This window comes from Oryzias latipes, chromosome 13 (genome assembly GCF_002234675.1).
Source record: "Oryzias latipes chromosome 13, ASM223467v1".
Classification (NCBI taxonomy): Eukaryota; Metazoa; Chordata; class Actinopteri; order Beloniformes; family Adrianichthyidae; genus Oryzias; species Oryzias latipes.
In genome coordinates, this window is record NC_019871.2 from 13357985 (window position 1) to 13376314 (window position 18330).

At 42.7% G+C, this 18330-nt stretch overlaps 1 protein-coding gene across 2 annotated transcripts in view; it reads left to right on the forward strand.

Moving 5' to 3' along the window:
* The window catches only part of LOC101173401 (schwannomin-interacting protein 1), a 246977-nt gene that overhangs the window by 206756 nt on the left and 21891 nt on the right, over positions 1-18330 (forward strand). For both annotated transcript variants that reach the window (XM_011482493.3, XM_020708229.2), the window contains exon 9: positions 3115-3903. In XM_011482493.3, the coding sequence (XP_011480795.1) occupies positions 3115-3903 (789 nt within the window). The remainder of the gene's footprint in view (positions 1-3114; positions 3904-18330) is intronic.

An 18330-nucleotide genomic window follows, 5' to 3' on the forward strand; every position in this document is an offset into this window, starting at 1 on the left:
AATTTGTTTTACAAACAGTTCAGATTTCCTTCCCCTGCGCTCAGGTTCATTGAGGTCAGCCTTAAACTTTAAAGTGCTGAATTACAGGCATTGAATTGCTTTTAAAAATAGAAGCTTAGTCATTTCTGAGCAGTTGTGTGTTCATAACAGTCTCTTGGCAACATGCAGGCTGGAGACCACCACTATGGCGCATGGGAGTCAAATCTTCTTCATTCCAGTCTTCACATAAGTGGTTGACGATGCACCTGAAAAGTTTGTGCGGTGTCCTCCCTCGCACTCGCGGCGCGGTGTGTGGGGTCAGTGGGTGCAGAAGGCTGGGCTTCACTCGTCGTCCCTCCTCAGAGCTGCAGGCTGCGACAGAGAGGACCAGTGTCAGCTGAGGAGCGCATTCCTGCCGCGCGTCTGGGCGCAAAGTCGAGTTTGCAAAGACAGAATAACCAAAACCAGTTCAAGCCCAGTTTATTAAAAAAAAAAACTAAAGACTAAAAAAAAAAGGAAAAAGGTCGAGCGGCACTTGGAGGCTATTTATTCCCCGTCTGACGTTGGGGGGCGAGAGCGCGCCGGCTGGTCATCGCTCCTTGTCTGTGCGCCGCGGAGGAGAGGACAGACCTGCTGGGATTTTCAGCACCTCCACCTCAGGTACCCTGCTGCTGCTGCTTCTGCTGCTGCAAGACTAGGACCGGCTCCTCTGTGGACAGGCAGACCACCACACTCAAAGGATGACTGCTGGGGATTGTCCACCAGTTCTCTGTACTCGTTTTTCCGGCGTCACTGCCGCCCACCCTTAGAACATTTTTGGAGAAACAACTGGACACCATCAGCGTTCTGTAGCAGCTGGGATTTTTTTTTTTTTTTACCATGTCTTGATGTAGAGGAGAAGCTTCAAAAATGATGACAGTGAGTATTGGTGCGTTTAAATGGATGATATGTTACACCCAGTCTACTTTCATCTCCTGTGGGTTTTATTCAGACAAAAAGCAACTTGAATTTTGATTCTTATAGCAGTTCTGAAGGTGAGTTTGTGGAACAGTGGGAAATTGGGCGTTTCGGTAACTGCTGGGACATCAGGTTCCTCCTGGGACTTTTTGGAAACATGACATCATTTTTTTAAAACAATCAGTAGATGACTCTGCAAAGTGGTAACACGTGCAGGATGCTTAAAACGAATGACGCATCTTTGTCTTAAAAATGTTGAGGGAAGATTTTGTGTCATGCAAATGTCATGCGTGCAGAAATGCCACGCGCAGACAGGGCGTATGCGATGCTGCTCCTTACGAACAACCCGAGAATGTAGTAGTCTGACAGAGAAATGAGGACCCCCACCACCAACCTATCAGAGTGGGAACCCCGACTGCAGGATCTGTGCAGCCGTCAATTTGCGTGTATATTTTCTGGTTCATATCCTGCCTGCGCAGTCCGTCTGCGCCTCGGTTAATCCCACATCGGATCAGCTTTGCCGCTCCAGCCTGGCGTCTTGCAGCGCGTCCCTCCCTTCTCCGAACTCAACGCTTTAAATGATTACATTATTGTTAATCATGTGACAATCGCATATCGACGCGATCATGTCTGCGCAGGTTCCAAGGCAGCTGCGCAAATCGGGACACAGACGATAATAGAAAAGGGAGGGATTGGTGACCGAGATTTTGAAAGGCGATCGCAGCGCCTGAATTTTCCAACAGTGGAGCCGGCTGACCGAACCATGACAGGCTGGTGCTGGCGGCGTGGAGGCTTCTGATCACACCGTTCCTGCTCGCTTGATGAGCACTTCGGTAGGCTTGCTTTCGTGCGTAAATATGTCCATTTTTTTTTTAGGAGGTTCGCGTAATCCAACTGTATGTGTGCACGCACGCGTGGATGTGCGTGGTGTATCTGTTGTTGCTGGGGATGTGTGTGTGCGTGCGTGTGTGGGGGGGATGGGGGGTCCTGTAAAAATAGGCTGGTGTAACGTGCCCTCAGATGCCCCCTTTCCTTTCAGATTTCTGGAGTTTTACATGTTTTAGTCAGGGACCCAAACCAGCGGACGGTTCTGATGGAAACCTCTTCAGCAGAGGTCACACCTATTGCTGTGCAGCAGGGCAAAAATGCTGCTTCTGTGGCTCCCTTTGAATATCTGTCAACCTCATCTCTGCAGCAGCCTTACTTTTCTGTCGGACTTGCTCGTTGCAGAAATGCAAGTTTCTCAGCGCAGTGGCTTTGCATTTCTACACCACATCAGCACTTTTTCACACAGTCTCCAAGATGCTCTGTAGCATCACTCTCTCCTGAGAACTTTCTTCCACTGTCCTTTTGAGGAAAAGAAAAAAAACATGGCTTTGTCACTGCCAGCACTTTTTTTATTTGTTTGACCTTTAGATCTAAAACAAGTCAACATTAGTGGCATTTTTGTGGTCAGCTCATGCAGTCTTTGCAATTAAGTATGTTCCAGAGTAGAGCATAATTAGGCCACAAAATAATGTGTTGATAATTGTTCTTCTTTGTCTTGAGAACCATTTGGGTTTGCCCTACTCTTCATTAAAAAGAAGTGCTGAGGAGAAACAAATAAATGTTGATTGTTGGTAGTAAAGTAAGGTCTGAGGGCATGTCTGGACTCACCTGCTTGTGTATCAGCTTGGTGAGTTGTGTGGTAACATGTCACTGTGACACATGCAGCTCACATAACACCCTATTTAGTCCCTGTGGTGTTGTGTACATGTAACAGTGGGTGTTGGGGCATTATTCCAACACATCCAGCCACACAGACTCCACCCGACTGTGTCAAACGTTGCACAAGTCCTTCCAACCACCCAGACGCACGCATGCCGGAGTTCTGAATTAATGCGACAGCAGCAAATTTATCTGTTTACACAGTCTGGAAGGAGTGGGGAGGCCCGGAGCAGCACAGTATCGGTGAGATTACTGTAAAACCAAAGAGGCCGAGGCAACAAAACTGCGGATCAGGAAGTTCTTTGCGGTTGCATCAAACCACAACATTTCAGCAACTAATCCAAGCTCATATACTTCCCTTAATTTCCTTTTATCTTCCTCTTTTTCTTCCTTCTTTTTTTCAGACAAGTTCTCCATCAGCCTTTTTCCCTGCTATCTTAACTTTCTTACTGTCTGTTCCCCTTGCTGCAGGATTATCGGGAGGATGGCATGGATCTGGGAAGTGACGCATCCAGTCGCTCCAGCTCAGAGTCCAACTCCAACAAGGTCACCCCATGCTCCCCTTCTCTTGACCTGGCCAATTTAGAGGACTACAAATCCTCCCCCTCTCCTGATTTGGGCACATTAGAGGATTATGAGGAAGATGAGGACTACCAAGAGTATAAGAAGAAGGTGATAGAAGAGTGGGAGAGTGAGTATGGAGAGGATGAAAGCTCTCCCCAGCCCTCTGGTCAAGAGAAAAGCAGCAGGGAGAGCGTTGTGAATGTTGACAGCCTTAATGAAGGCTACAGGAAGACGGTCAACAGCCGCAGCCTCGCTGAAGAATTCCAGGATGTGAAGAGTGCCCCGCCCCAGCCGACTTTAGGTGGACGCACAGCCACCTCAGTAGCAGCTGTCCCAGACGAACTGAAACAGAATGGCAATCTGATTTTGCCCCGAAGCCACCAGCTCCACTCCCCCGGCACACCACAGGGGGGCACGGGGATTCCCAAACACAGGCACCGCAGCTCCATTCAAAGCAGGGGGAGCCGCAGCACCGGTGGGGGTGGTGGAGTCGGAGGTGGAGGAGGAGGATGTTTGGGGACTGGAGGACTGACAGGAGGCTACAAAGAGGAGGAGGGGGTAGAGGAAGAGCCTCTCCCCACTATGGACTGGGCTGCCCTGGAGAGACACCTGGCTGGTCTGCAGTGCAGAGAGCAGGAGAACCAAAACCTCAACCACAACCAGAACCACAGCATGGGCAAGATCAACTACACCTCAGTGAGTTTGCACTTCTTTTTATATTGAGCTTTTTCCGTTCTTGCTCCTCGTGGTCTGGTGGGCAGCTGTAATCCAGCAGTTATCTGTGTCATCCTGGATCCTGGAAAAACAAGGTTAGTTTAGCTGGAGTAAAGAAGACGGATTAGTCTGCTAATGTAGCTCTAAGCTTTGTGACCCATGACTATCACAGGAGCTCACACAGCTGGAGGGAGGTGGAGGCTAGAGGGAATGCAACCACTTAGCAACACAAACACAAGCAGGAAGTCTCATTTCTGTTCAATCAGATAACCTGAAGCAGAACTGACAGTTTTTTAAATTATGTTTTCCAATCTTTAGTCTCATCAGAGATCATGCAGTCCCCGAGCAACAATAAAAATCTTTCTTAAATTAAATTTGTAAAAAAATTATAGAGAATTAGTGATTTAACCCTATTTTCTAGATATTTCTGCTTTTTGTGCTCATGTGATGTTTGTGCCAGAAGAGGTCAGTGTTGCACTGACGTTGTGCATGACGGAGATGAAGGCTTGTCAAACTGTTTAAAAAATTCAGTTTGTCCTTCTTGTATTGATAAAAGCTTTTAATTTATTAACAGTCTTCAATCAGTCGCTATCATAGTTCACTGCAGCTGCAGTTTTAAATACTCTGTGTAAAATTAACAAAGGTGAGTTTGAAGGATTGGAGCTCTGCATTGATATGCAAGCACAGAGGCCTTTTCCTCAGTGCACACTCACAATAGCTGCGGCCACTGCTATTGTGAGTGTTTTGTGTGTTGTTTGTCGGTCCTGGAGGCCCCGCTCTGTCTCCCTGAGGCACGTCAGGAATGCAGCAGGAGAAGTGGGGGATGAGAGGAAGGAAAAGGACAGGAATGGATTGTGTGTTTGTGTCATTCCTCATTACCTGCCCTCCTTCTTGAACGAGTAGATGCCTCCAGCTGTGCTTCAGACCAGGGGACGTCTGTTCCCTAAAGTCCCTCAGGCAGTGAGATGTGATATAAAGGTCTTGGGGGTGGGGGTGGGGGGTGAAGTAAAAGGAATATATAGTTATACATATGCTCCTCAGCATTTACACTTTCCTGCTCTCTGCAGGTGGATTGCACATGCTAATGCTGTGTTGCTGATATTACCAAGACATCCACGTGACTCAAGAAGTCCAGAAAACTGTCTGAAGCTTGCTACTTTCACAAATACTGCTAATTAGAGCAGAAGAACAGTCATCCGGAAATTTAGAACATAATCCCACAGGACCTTTCCACTTTAGCCATTTTTTCTGGACTTGGCAGACAGTCTGGAGGACAGTGTGCTTTTAAGATGTTAAATATTTAGACATCTGGTTAGGACAGTGAGATGGCAAGTGGGTTCATGTACAAATAAGTGTTTCTGTCTAGAATGCTATAAGTTGGACAGATATTTACACCTGGGTTTAGCCTTTAGAAGCATAGGTGGATGTTTATATCTGGTCTGAAGGAGTAACTGTCCACAATTTATGGACATACATAAATTCATTTTGAGGGTTAAAGTCTATATCTGTTTGCAAGACTTTTTAATAAAAAGTTGAATCAGTTGTGAGTGAATTTAACACTAAGCAGTTAACTTATTGCTATGTTTTTTAATATCTATTTAGTAAAGGTGTGATCCTTTGCCGCTGTAAAGTCAGTCAGCATCTGCCTGCAGGCAGTGCGTGTGCAGGCAAAGCGACCCCTTCGTAATTTCTTTCTAATAAACTCAGAGGGCACGTGGCTGAGGGGCCTCCACAGGGACCTCAAGCTCACCAGAGGTAACACAACCTCCAAACCTCTATTAAGCTCCACACTGCAGAGAGGTAAACAATAATATTATCCTCCCTGTCCATCTTTGGGTTAAGAAAAACATGAGATGTGGTCAGGCCTCATGTATGACTGTCAATATTTCTGTGTATTTTCCAAAGCAACCACTGGAGCAGAATTAAATCCGTGCCTCCGGCTACTTCTTTTTCAATAAGAGTTCACAAACCCAGACTGAGTTGCATGATTTAAAAGAAGAAGAAAAAAAGCCCACAGGCAAACAGGTTTTAAAGACAGAGCCTTGTGCAGAGACCTGCAGCACTGATTTCACTTTAAAAGTACAGAGAACATGTTTGTCTTTCAACGTGTTGGTGCAAAGACTGTGTAAAGTCAGAACGTTTGTCATAAGAGGACAGCTGTATAAAATTGAGCAACACATGGCATTGTTTCCCCTTCTGTGTTGCATTCTGTACATTAAAACTCCCATTACGCGTGCACACTAAATAAAAACACTTTAAAAATTGTTTCAACACCAAAAAAGGTTTTTTTCTTCCACCGACTGAGCAACAACCCATGTTTTGAATGTGCAGGATCACGGCAACATGCATACAAGCACACACAACCATTAAAGTATGTTATCTAGGTCATTACATTACTTATAAATGTGCACTTTAGTTGGAGAAATGTAGTTCCACCAAGTCTATTTATGTGAATGTCATGCACCCAGTCGCAACTCAAATTTCCAGAATAAATATATAGATTGTAGCTGCAGTGTCACAGGTGCACAGTGTAGCACTGTACACGTGTCTAGATGAAATCCTCAAACCTTTATTAAAAGAATAAACACAGCTCTCGCGTTAGTGTTTACTTTGCCAAGACGACTGTCATAGCAACAAAGTCTCTGCATGCTGGAAGTACAATAACCAATTTCCATTTTGGACATAAAAGGTATTATTGTTTTTACCATGCACCTCCTCATTCAAACTATTCTTGTGAGGATATTTATATATACTCCATTTATATATTCTTTATATAAAAAAGAAAAAGCATTTCTTTATTCAAATCATTGTGAATCCAGAGCAGACTATGTAATTCTGTTTGAATTGGAGCGTATTTGTGGCGTAGAAAACAATGGCTTTTTATTTTTGGCAAAAAACAGCACAATGGTAATTTAAAGCTTTTTAAAAATATCTAAAGATGATCAGAGTGGCTCTTTAAAGTCTTTAAGGTGAATGTTCTGGATAGCAGCTAAAGATGGGGAGCATAGGATCCATGCTTGTGGAGCAGTAACACAAGTTGAATACAAATCTAGTTTAGAAACTGCTGATATTTGATTTAAAAAAAAAGATATTAAAAAAAATGTTCTCCTAGGGCAGGTCTTTCCTTTTCCAGCTCTCAGTGGAAAATCTTGGTTTAACAAAGTTCACAGAATAAACAGTCAAAAGAGAGAAAGGCAAAGCAGGCTGTCCAAACATGGAGCATTGAACGCCTGTGGAAACTCAAAGAAGAGAAGCGCAGATTAAAACTAAAACCAATGCAGAGATTTCTGTTTGTCTGTCTCTACAGGCAAGTTCAGTGGCTGAACTGTGTTTGCCACGTCCTCTAACAACCTAACCACCACTTTCACCCAGAATATATAGACTGTGCCACGGAAAGAAGGCGCGGTGGGAAAAGGGAGAAATTGCAGGGTTTGAGTTATCTTGAGCACAGTTGTAGAGCGTGGAAATAGCTTTAAAGCCATGAGTGGTTAGAGGTCAACAGTGATTCAGGTTGTGAAAAAGAACAAAGCAGGAAGGCCTCAAACATGCAGCCGTAGGGAGGTGAGAGGAGGAGCATTAAAACAGGGGTTTCTGCATAAATGACCATGACTTGACAATGAAAAATAAACAGCCGACATAGGAGGGCATGAATGGGGGCTTTTGGGGGGGATTGGCTCCAGCCAGGTGTGAGCAGCTCCTGCTGAGGATCCAGTGTCTGGAACAGCACCACACTACTGCTCTGTGTGTGTAGGTGGGTGTGCGTGCGTGTGTGTGTGTTTTTATAAGTGTGTCTAAACCAGCTGAAACACGCCCGGCCCTCTGCACGCCAGTCCTCACACACACTCTCCTTGCACAAACCCGCGACACCGTCTTCTTCCTCTGAGTCTCTGGAAGTCCACACACGTGCAAGAACTCACCTCAACAGATCAAATGAAAGGAAATTCCTTTCATCTTCCAGCGTTGTGCATGCCTACAAAAGTTGTCAGATTTTGCTTTTCTTTTCAAGTTTTCTTTTTGTCTTTTGGGATATTTTCATTTTTGGCTTAACCTTGGATTCCTTACAGCAAGCTGGGCATTTGACTCAGGTAAAAAAGAGTAACTGACTTTAAAAACTTTGGACTTCAGCTTCTCATGTGAATACTTACAGTGAAAAATTTGACAAATGGTTTTTAATTGCTGAAAGCAATATATTCTTTGGTCGGAGCAATTATTTTGCCTATAAACATCTCAAAGACAGTGAATTTTTCTTGTTTGGTGTTTTTAAAATGTTTTTGTAGCCTCTTTCTGATGATGGAGGACACATATAAAGAAAATTCGGTTTAAAATTGCATTTCTGAGTATTTCTTTATTCAAATAATTGTGAATCAGGACGGACAAAAAAAATGTAGATGAAAAGTAACATAGGTGCTGCAGTTGACAGGCCACAAGCTCTCTGCTCCTCTCCATTCTGATGCATCCATTTGCAGACAAAGAGGTTCATGCACGTCTTTGTTTTCCTCGACTGAGCTGGCCTCTGGCTCAAAACTGTACGGCTGGATAGCGCCAAGATTCCACGCCATTTTTAATGCACCTCTAATGTTAGGTTGAGGTTTTAAGGGCTGTATGCTAACGTAAACAAAGGGATTATGGGAAATAAAGGCAGGCTTATTCCCAACCCAGAACTCAAAGGCAAATTTCTGATGAGCGAATGCTACACGGCAGAAACTATGTCCTGGAAAACAACAAAGGTTTTTTGATTTGGGCTTAAAACGGCATAATCATATTTAAAGACCACTGGGAACACTTCTACAATAGATCAAAATATGATTGGAGTGGGGCTTTAAGTGCAAACATACATTGTAACTATTTTCCCTAAACCGTGTGTTCGGTCTGACCCTTTAACCCCAAAGGTTTCTGATAATCCTCATTGCTTTGCATTTGTTTGCTTTCATTTTCTTCAAAGAGAAGATGAATTCATTCAAACATGCCATGCGTGTAATCACCTTCATACAGGCTGATCTACAGATGTTTTCCTTTAACATCAGGGGGCAGAGTTTGTGTTTTAACATTGAGTTTTAGGAACCAGCCAAAACAAAGACTGGCCGATTACATTTATGTCTTGACTCTGAATAACTAACGTCTGCCTTTGACAGTCTCTTACCTCACACAATAAAGAAAAAGACCAGTCAGATAAGAAACAGCTGGTAGCAAAAACATTCTGGTGTTTTTCTTGTAAAATAAGATTAAAAAGAATAAACACAGCATGACGACAGACTCCCTTAAATGGGTAAAATCTGCAATTTACATTCTTGAAAGGACAGACTTTAGTCTTTACTGTTTCAACATGCTTGTTAAACGTAAGTGTCTGCCTGGTGTACCAGGGTCTAAAGATATCTAGGTTGGTTGGGTCAGTTGCTGAGGTGTTTGGTTACAGGAGAGCCCAATGGGTTCCAGTCCCTGAAATCTGGTTGAAAACAGCAAGGCATTACAATAGTTTGTTTTGACCTGCCCTGCAGTGTTTAGTCTACAGTTTGCACCCTGCACACGCTCACCCGTTGTCCCTCTCAGGTCACCACTGTGTCAGAACCTGCAGAGTCTGAGAAAAGGGGTGAAAGGGAGTTTTTGTTGGAGTCTCAAGTCAGAGGACACAAGTGACCTAGACCAAATGGATTTCCAGCTGTTGATTTTTGAGACTAGTCAGGATGATGTTTTCCAAAAAAGATCTTGAGCTTTATAACAAAACACACAAGAAGCAGAAACATTTGATTTTCCCCAACAAGTACTACACACTTTTGTATTCAATGAGGGTGGTCTTTTGGAAGCTGCCTGCCAGCAGTTCATCCCAATCTTAATTTTACAAAAAGTGCATTAAGCCTCATTTTCATTAGCTTTTTCGACTCGACTCACTTTTATTCGGCTTGGTTTTGTTCATTTTTCCTTTTCACTTGAGTACCACCTCAATGTGGGGGGCTCATTTAGCAAAAAGAGGCAAATTGCTATCACCCACTGCTTTCTCCCACTGTTTCCTACAATGCGTCAGAGCCCAGACCACCAGTTTAACCGTTGATGTCCTTAAATCCACCCTGACTCAGCTCGGTTGGAAATGCAGGCAAAGAGGTACTTATGCACGTAGTTGAGTGTGTTTGACCCTCTGAACTTCACGCCGACTTACACTCAAAATGTAATAACCTTCCCTCTCCAATCAAGGATTCTCATTGTTTCATAGTCGCTGACAGTAAGTGGCTGTACAAAATCTTGAAGCGCTGCATTCTTGATGACATACTGTGGCTATGGGTCACACTTGTCCCTAGTTAATACAAATCGCACCACAAAAAAGGAAACAGTCATACCAGTCCAAAGATCTAGACTATAATGAGGTCAAATGTTCTTCAGTAATGTGTGGGCTAATGTAACCGAATTCTTTCTAAATTTGCTGCACTAATTCTGTTCTATTAATGTAATAAATGTTCTTTAGAGTGCAAATGTTTTGACCAATCTAAAAAGACTAAACAAGTCAAATGAATCCACCTGTTTGTGCCGATGAGTAATAATGGCATTTGAAGTCAACGCCATTTGGTTTAGTGATTGTTGGTGAAATCACAAAGCTGAGGATGAGAGCTGTAGCCTACAGCTTCACATTCCACCACTGACTGATCATCCCTTATGGAGACACTTGCAGAAAAAACACACCTTTACTTTGCTTTAGCCGCTCTTGTCTTAAGCAGTGTATGAGCAAGGTGGATAAAAGTCAACTTGGATAAAATTGCGTAGAAGTCAGCCAATGTTTCATTGAATTTTACCACACTGTTCATTCACCTTTTTCCTCTTTTCTAAATTCCATTGCTTTCAGATGTGCCCTAAATCCTTTACGTCCCGTCCCACCGCTGCTCTCAGCTAATTGTTTTCTTCCTAAAGCTGTCAGTGGGCATTATACCCTAATGTACTAACACAGCCAAAATACACCAGGAGGCAATTTTCCTCACTCCACCCGTCTCCCTTCTTCCACCCTATAAAAAACTATCAAAGAAGGGGGACGGGCTGTGAGTGGCAGAGCGTGCTGTGCAGGAAATTGGGATTTATGTAACTCCAAGAAGCAGCCCCCAAATGTTATAGGTTTGAACCAGTGTGAAATACTGTAAAGTAAAGAAAAAACACAAACATTCTGTGCAAATGTTGGGTGTTTTGGTGCAAGTGAGAAAAAGAAATGTTTAAAGAAAGTGTTTTTTTTTGTTTGTTTTTTAAATAGAGAGCTGGAAATTGAGGGTTTATTTTTCCTCAGCAGTGAAGGATTTCAAACTTTACTGTCCCGGGCCCTGCCAGACACTAAAAAAGGTGGGGTCAGACGCATGCAACATTTGTGTGCTGACATTTATGCTTGTTTTGGTTGAGCTGAAACATGAAATAGTAGTTCAATTCAATTCAATTCAATTTTATTTGTATAGCCCAAAATCACAACAACAGTCGTCTCGATGGGCTTCGAAGTAAAACATGAAATCAAAAGGATCACGAATACAAAGAGTTCAATAGAAAAATACTAAAATGAACTAACAAATTGACTAAGCTATACTGGCATCCCTGCCCTTAGACCCCCCTTCGCGGTAAGGAAAAACTCCCAAAAAACCGGATTCCGGAAAAAACGAAGAAACCTCAGGGGTGCCCACATGAAGGAGGGATCCTCCCCCAGGACGGACAGGCGATTTACCAGAAATCTTAGAGAAGAATTAACTTATCTAAATCTACAACTACATATATAAAAGTCCAGCAGACGAGCTTCATCCAGCCGTGGTTGTGGGGACAGTCAAAGGCGCGAGTCGAGCCGGAGACAGGAACCACAACCAGGAGTATGAGCAGGAGCAGAGACGAGGTACTCGGTCAGGAACTGGAGCACGGATGAGTTGTCTCTGCTTCTAATTAAAGAGTCTCTAATTGGGTGTGTGCACATGCACAGGCGGAGGAGTAGGTCTATTTAAATCGGGCTAAAAAATATCAGACATGTTTAACCTCAGAGGAGGATTCTTTTCAGGGTAAAATAGCTGTTTTGTTTGTGCCTTCATTTATGTCCTAACTAAACTGTGATCCTGTTCATGTGACTGTGTGTGTTTTGTTTAAATGCCAGAGAAATGATGCCAGGTCATGCAGAGCTTCATCTGTTGCTAAGGGGAACAGAGTGTAGCACACTTTCATGGAATCAAGACACAAGGAAATCAGTTCATTTGACTGAGGATAAGCTTTGATTTGCATTATTTAGTTATTATTTCATTTTGTGTCATGTTTATGGCTGTAACTCCACCCCTGTATTTGCAATAGGAGCTGTTATGAGGAAGAAAATCTGAATCTTGTTGTTATATAATTAAGGCTTATCGAACAAATAATAAGAAATGTGCATGGTTGCAAGGTTGTAAATGAGATGAAAATAAACCTTCAGTTTTGTTTTAAATAAATAGCACAGGAAGGGTAGATTCAACTGTTTTGAGAATGGCTTGAAACCAATGATTAGGATAACAAGCTGTTTTGGGAAATCATTCAAACTGCATCTTTTCTGGCGTTTAAGCACAAACCGTTTTGTTCTGTAATCATAAGAGAAGCCTCTTGCTTGATGTGACCTAAAACATCCTCCATTTTATCTCAGGAACTGCTTGTTAGGCATATAACTCTTGAGTAACTCTTTAAACAGTCGTCAATACTATGAAAAGCATTTTCCTACATTTTTTCTGGAACTTGTTTATTTTACCATATTTTCTCCACTATAGGGCACACCAGATTATAAGATTATAACTGAAAAAAATGAAGCCTTTTAGTGTCAAAAATTTTGTAAAGTCTGTTGTGACTCACAGCTCATCAATCATAATGGACTTTAAGTCATTTTATGAGTAATTGTTAGTCAGTTGGTAGTTTAGCAAGTGGGTAAACAAATGTTAATGCACTGTGATGCTTTAAAAAAAAAAAAAAGCAAGATAAAGAAGACCTGGTGATCGCAGCATGCTCTGTCTTTCCCCCACCAAGTGTAGACATGCAGGTCTCATTAGAACAGCCTCTGGTGGCTCGTCATAGGAGTACGCACACTCACGCACACACACGTGCACTCCCTGGCCTTCCACGTCAGCTCCACCCTGTCAGAAAGAGCTCATTACTGGCAGAATCTAGCCCTCACACTGAGCCAGCCTGCTTTGCTATGCAGTGTTTTTGCACTGGCACAAAAATGTCAGCTCGCTAAAAGCATCTGCACTCCCCTTTTTCCCGCTGCGCCTGGGAGGAGGGCAGGAGAGAGGAACGAGGGGGGAGGCATGGAGTGATGGAGACAAGTGAAGAAAAGAAGTAAAAGCGTAGTTACCTTGAAAGGCCACGGCGAGAGGGAGGAGGGGTAGAAGACACGAAAGGCTAAGAAGAGGGCGAGCTGTTTGTCAGAGGATGGAGGACGTGTCACAGCAAGACTGAGAACATGAGCTCTCTAAACTATTACAGGCTTCACTTCCAGCTCTGTCTGCATCACAGAGAAAGGACCCAACATTAATTTGTCTTGGGGAGCGGTCACTCATGACCGATCAGCCATTATTTAATGCATGAGCTGAACATGGAGAAGAGGGCCCAGGTCTAAACAGGACAAAGTTCAAACTTAAAATCAAAGTTGGTTTGTGTGTCGCTGCTGGATTAAAATGCATCCCTATAATTTAGTTGTTTTTATTTAGATAATGCATAATATGATCAGTGTGTGGGAGGCTTGTTTCACTGCCATCTTGTCTGGCTATCTTCTCTGAGCTAATTTATGTCCCTGACGTTATCTGTTTTATGGTGTGGTTCTTGCTGAAGTGAGGTGGAAAAGGTGACTGAAGGAGTTATGGGATGGTTTTGTTGTTTGTTTAATAAAACAATTACTGTCTGCAACTGTTTTGACTCAGAATGTACCCTTGACAACCAGGTGCAGGTTAGACCCAGGTGGGTGAGGCCTTTGCTCTGACTGCTGCTATTGTGATGGAGTAGAGAGCGGATGCTGCCGTAGATTCTTTAACTCAGCTGCAGCCTGTGACCTCTCACCGTGTAGTTTGTTTCTGTTAAGTACGTTTTATGGTTTGTTGAGGAATCCCTGGAAACCAAGATGTTAATCTCAAGGGGTTGTGCTTTAAAATACATTTCCAACCTATTGGAAATGCTAATTTAACCTTCAACGAGCTTAAGAGGGCTTTCATGAGGTGCGGTCGGTGTGTCTCAACGCAGATAATTATATCCACTGGTGCGGCAGGATGTTCAGTGTTCCGGTCTGTCCCAGCTGGGCACCAGGCAGAAGGCTAAGCCGGAACTCGGCAGCAGGGAGGCCTGAGCGGAGAGATCAGAGCAGGGAGGGCTCATCGATCCACTACCAGGTCATTAAACCCAAAAATGCTCTTATCGGGAAAAGCAGCGTCACCCAAGAGGGATCGATACTGGATAGAGAGGTTTGGCCAGAGAGAGGGCATAAGATAACAGGGAGCATGTGCTGCCGGCTATCCAACCAAAAAGACACAATTGAAAGCTGGAAGCAGATACTTGATTTATCCGGATCAGGATGTCACCGTCTTCTCATGTTTGTGTTGCACTGTTTCACTGCTTTATTGAGAATATTAGTTGAAGAAAATCGTGACCACAGTGAAATCTGCTGTGACAACAACTCCAGATGCAAAATCTTTTATATTCGTGCTGGTATTTTTTATGATTCGTCACACGTTGTTGGGCAGTTTGTCTGCCAAAAATGTATGTCTTTCTCTGCTGGGATGAATTCCAGCAAACTTCTCTGACCATGAAGAGCAAGACTTAAAAAAAGAAAATCCTCAAGAAAAGTTTTTGCTTTTTTTCATTTGTTCTTATTATAGCTTCTTGTTGAATTGACACTGTCTTTTCTTAAACTTGAATAATTTCTTGCTGAAGTGATTGATTAAAACTCAACACTAATATTTTCTGGGTTTAACCCTTGTGCTATCCTAGGCACTTTACCATTGGGAGTTGGGTCATCTAGACCCACTACACAGTGCTCTGAACCTTCTTTCTTCACTGATTTGTGAACCTCACTGGTGTCCATGGATTACACGAAATCTTTCCAACTTTATCCACCTTTGTCATGGTAGGGAGAACACATCAATGCAAGGGTGGGGTCATCTAAAATAGCACAAGGGTTAATGCTGCATCCTCATGGTGACAGGTCCAGAGTTTCTGCATCTGTTGTCAAAGTGCTCCGCATATACTCCCCTCTCCTTTGTTTAAAGACTCTATGGAACAAGTCACTCCTAAAGAAAAGATTTCTACACCTTATTTTGTAAGCTTGTTAGACAGGTGTGTTTCGTTAAGGGCTTGATCTAATCAAGAGCACATCTGACATTTTCCACTATAATAAAAGGAATTAAATAGTTTAAGCGTCTTGTTTCTCTTTACTTACATTTGCTTGTATTCATGAGGTGTTTTTCTAAACCGTATTTGGAGCTGAAGCTTAGAAAAGTTCTTTCAACTGCTGCTGCATTTGAATGTCCCTGTTGTCACAGTTACTCTGAATAAAAGATGTTAAAAAAAAAGTCAAACATTAAAGCTTGAATACCAAAAGCTAATGCTAAAACCAAAGGAGCTTGGTAGAGACGACATATCATATTGTAGGAGTTACAGCAACTTTCTGCTCTTGGTCCAGGCTGCAGAGCAGTTATTTAAAAAAAAATCTTATCCTTGAAGTTCCTGAAAGCAGTCAGAAGTAGGTCAGCTTGTACATCATCTTGTCCAGTGAAGCCGGTATCAGGTCACCTTTAAGATTTTCTTTCCTAACTTTTTCTTATTGATTCTGATTATGAGCCTGTAAGATATTTCATCAGTTCATCATTGACTTATGCAAGAAAAACTGAGCCTTTATTCCAACACTTTATGTTATAAAAGTTCTCTAGAAGAATAAATCTGGGTTATGAGTTTGTGTTTCTGCCTCACACCTACAGGAGCTCCGTGTTCTTGTCAATTCAAATAATGAACGTTAAAGCTAAAAAAAAAAAAATCAAATGTTTAAATGAGCAGAGGTGAGAGTTGTTTACATCCAAACATTGTTGGCTATCAGATTAAGTGAAACTCCTTACTGTCTGCATTTCCATCTAAGTAGATTTAAAAATAACAATGAACAGGAAGGAAAACACAGAGATGGGTTTAGCATCGTAATGAGAGGCTGGCAAAATGGAGAAATTGATGAAGAGATGGAGAAGGAAGAGATTATCTAAGTAGGTTGGCCAGTGTGGATTAAAGAGCAGCCATCTGCCACCGTAGGATTATAATCTCATGGAGAGATAGACAATGAAAGGGAGCTCTGGATCACGCACATTGCTCATGTACTTTATATGATGTTCTGTAACATTAAAGGTGATGAAAAATCACGTATGAGAGATGACTTGCCATTTATTTTTACTTGTGTGTTTGTTCTTTATTTCAACACCAGAGTTTGATGTTTGACATTTATAAATATTTTTTAAAATTTTACCTTTTTGAATTACAGCACATTTTCCTTTTGATTATATCTGATTAACACACAGAGATCAGAGTGAATGTCAGTCCAAAAAAACTTTATTGAATATAGCACATTTACAGAACATATAAGTGCATTAAAGATAAAGCAATGACCATAAAATTTTTACGCAAAATAATTACAAGGGACATAGGGATTAGAAATTTTAAGTTAATAAATGGTAAACAGAATAATTAACTAGAGAAAATATTACTCATAGCACATAGTACACTTCACTCATAGTACACTTAGTATACATATATTACAGTAATTTCTTTGTTTTTATTATCAAAACTAAAAAAGGTGCCCTTCACCAGCCCGTCTCCCTCCTGATCAGTCCTGGTTGTGCTCATCCCATTGGCTCCTCCCACTTTCCAGTACTGGCTGACAGGCCGAGGCGAGCGGGAGTGTTCTGTTTGGCTCTCCCCTCCCATCCTCTCGCTCTCATTCCCCTCCTCCCGTCTCTTGCTCCCCTCCCTCTTTCATCAGCGGAGAGGCAGACCCTGCCCTGTTTTCTGTTAACAAACAGCTAGAATAAAAACAGCCGGGACTGAAGGCAGAGGCAGCGTCAAGGTTAGTCTCGACTCTCAACGGGAGGCAAGCAGGGGCGGTAGTTTTTTTCCTGTAAGTTTGGATCGGGGGTCTTGGATCGCCTCACTCCCCTCCCACTGGAATACCGCTGCAGGGCTGGGAATCTTTTCCCAGTCCCACTTCTGCTTCCCCCCCTAACCCAGCCTGCTCAGCTCTAGGATGCTTTGAAGGATGGTCCACCAGGAAAACTGTTCTTACCAGGTATTCCTCTGAGCAACTGACACCCCAGCACTCTGTTTTATTTTAATCATCTCCTTAATGTTCCAACAGACACAACATTTAGTATTTTTTTACGCTGTCAAGGTTTTCTTGTATATCAATGTAGCTCAGATCCTTGAATTTCATATTTAAAATCAGAATTTTCTCTACATGAGCAGCATGTGTGTCACTGCAAAGACTGCGTGGGAGTTTTTTTTCTCCTTTTTCTTGGGGGGGGGGTAGTATTTTTTCACTAGGCTTATGGGGTTGTGTGATTGTGTTGTGAATCTGATGACTGTCTGGTTGCTAGGAGAGCTCTTGACCCATGGGAATTATGTCCTACCTCTCTTTCAGACCATCTCCATGCCTATCATTCTGCTCATGGGTTTAATGCTGCACCCTAATGGTTTAGTTGTCCAAGTCCTCTAAAATGTTCATTTGGCAACTACTCAAAAAATGTGAGATGGGTTCCATAAACAAAACTTTAAAAGCATCAGTATTTTGTGCCCTCCCCATGGGACCTGCCGGCACCATCACCACTTCGACCAGCAAAGAATTTGTATGGACCAAGAGGTCGTGATTACAGGAGAGCATTCCATTATTGGTGCGTTTCTCCAGAATTAGCTCAGCCAGGAAAGAAAAATCTGCATTGCGGTGAAGATGGAGAGTGGGAAGAGGCAGAGAGGTAGATGAAAGGGGAAGGAAATAAGCTGAATATATTGGGAGAGGAAGCTATGGGGATTGGAGGCAGAACTTCTGCGGCACTGAGATAAAAGGATAGAGCCTCGCGGCTATGGACATCTCCTGTGGGTAGACAAAAAGTCCAAATTAAGTCTTTTAGTCATTGAAGTTTACGTTAAAGATGAAGCTGCTCTTTCAGGAATCTCACATTTGATCCTGGTGGTAACAAATCTTTTCTTACATTCTTCTCACTTTGAGCTTTATTTGAATGCTCAACTTGCATCGTTTCAATTTCAATTCGTGTATTTTTGTTGGTCCAAAGAGAAGTCGTGCTTGTGTGTAAGGGAGCAGTTGTATAATGGGTTAAGGATTTCCTGCCATGTTCTTGCCATATCAGATAAAGGCTGGGCAGAGCCACTGAGAGATGGCACGACGAAAGGAAAAAGAGAAGCAGATCGGCGGAG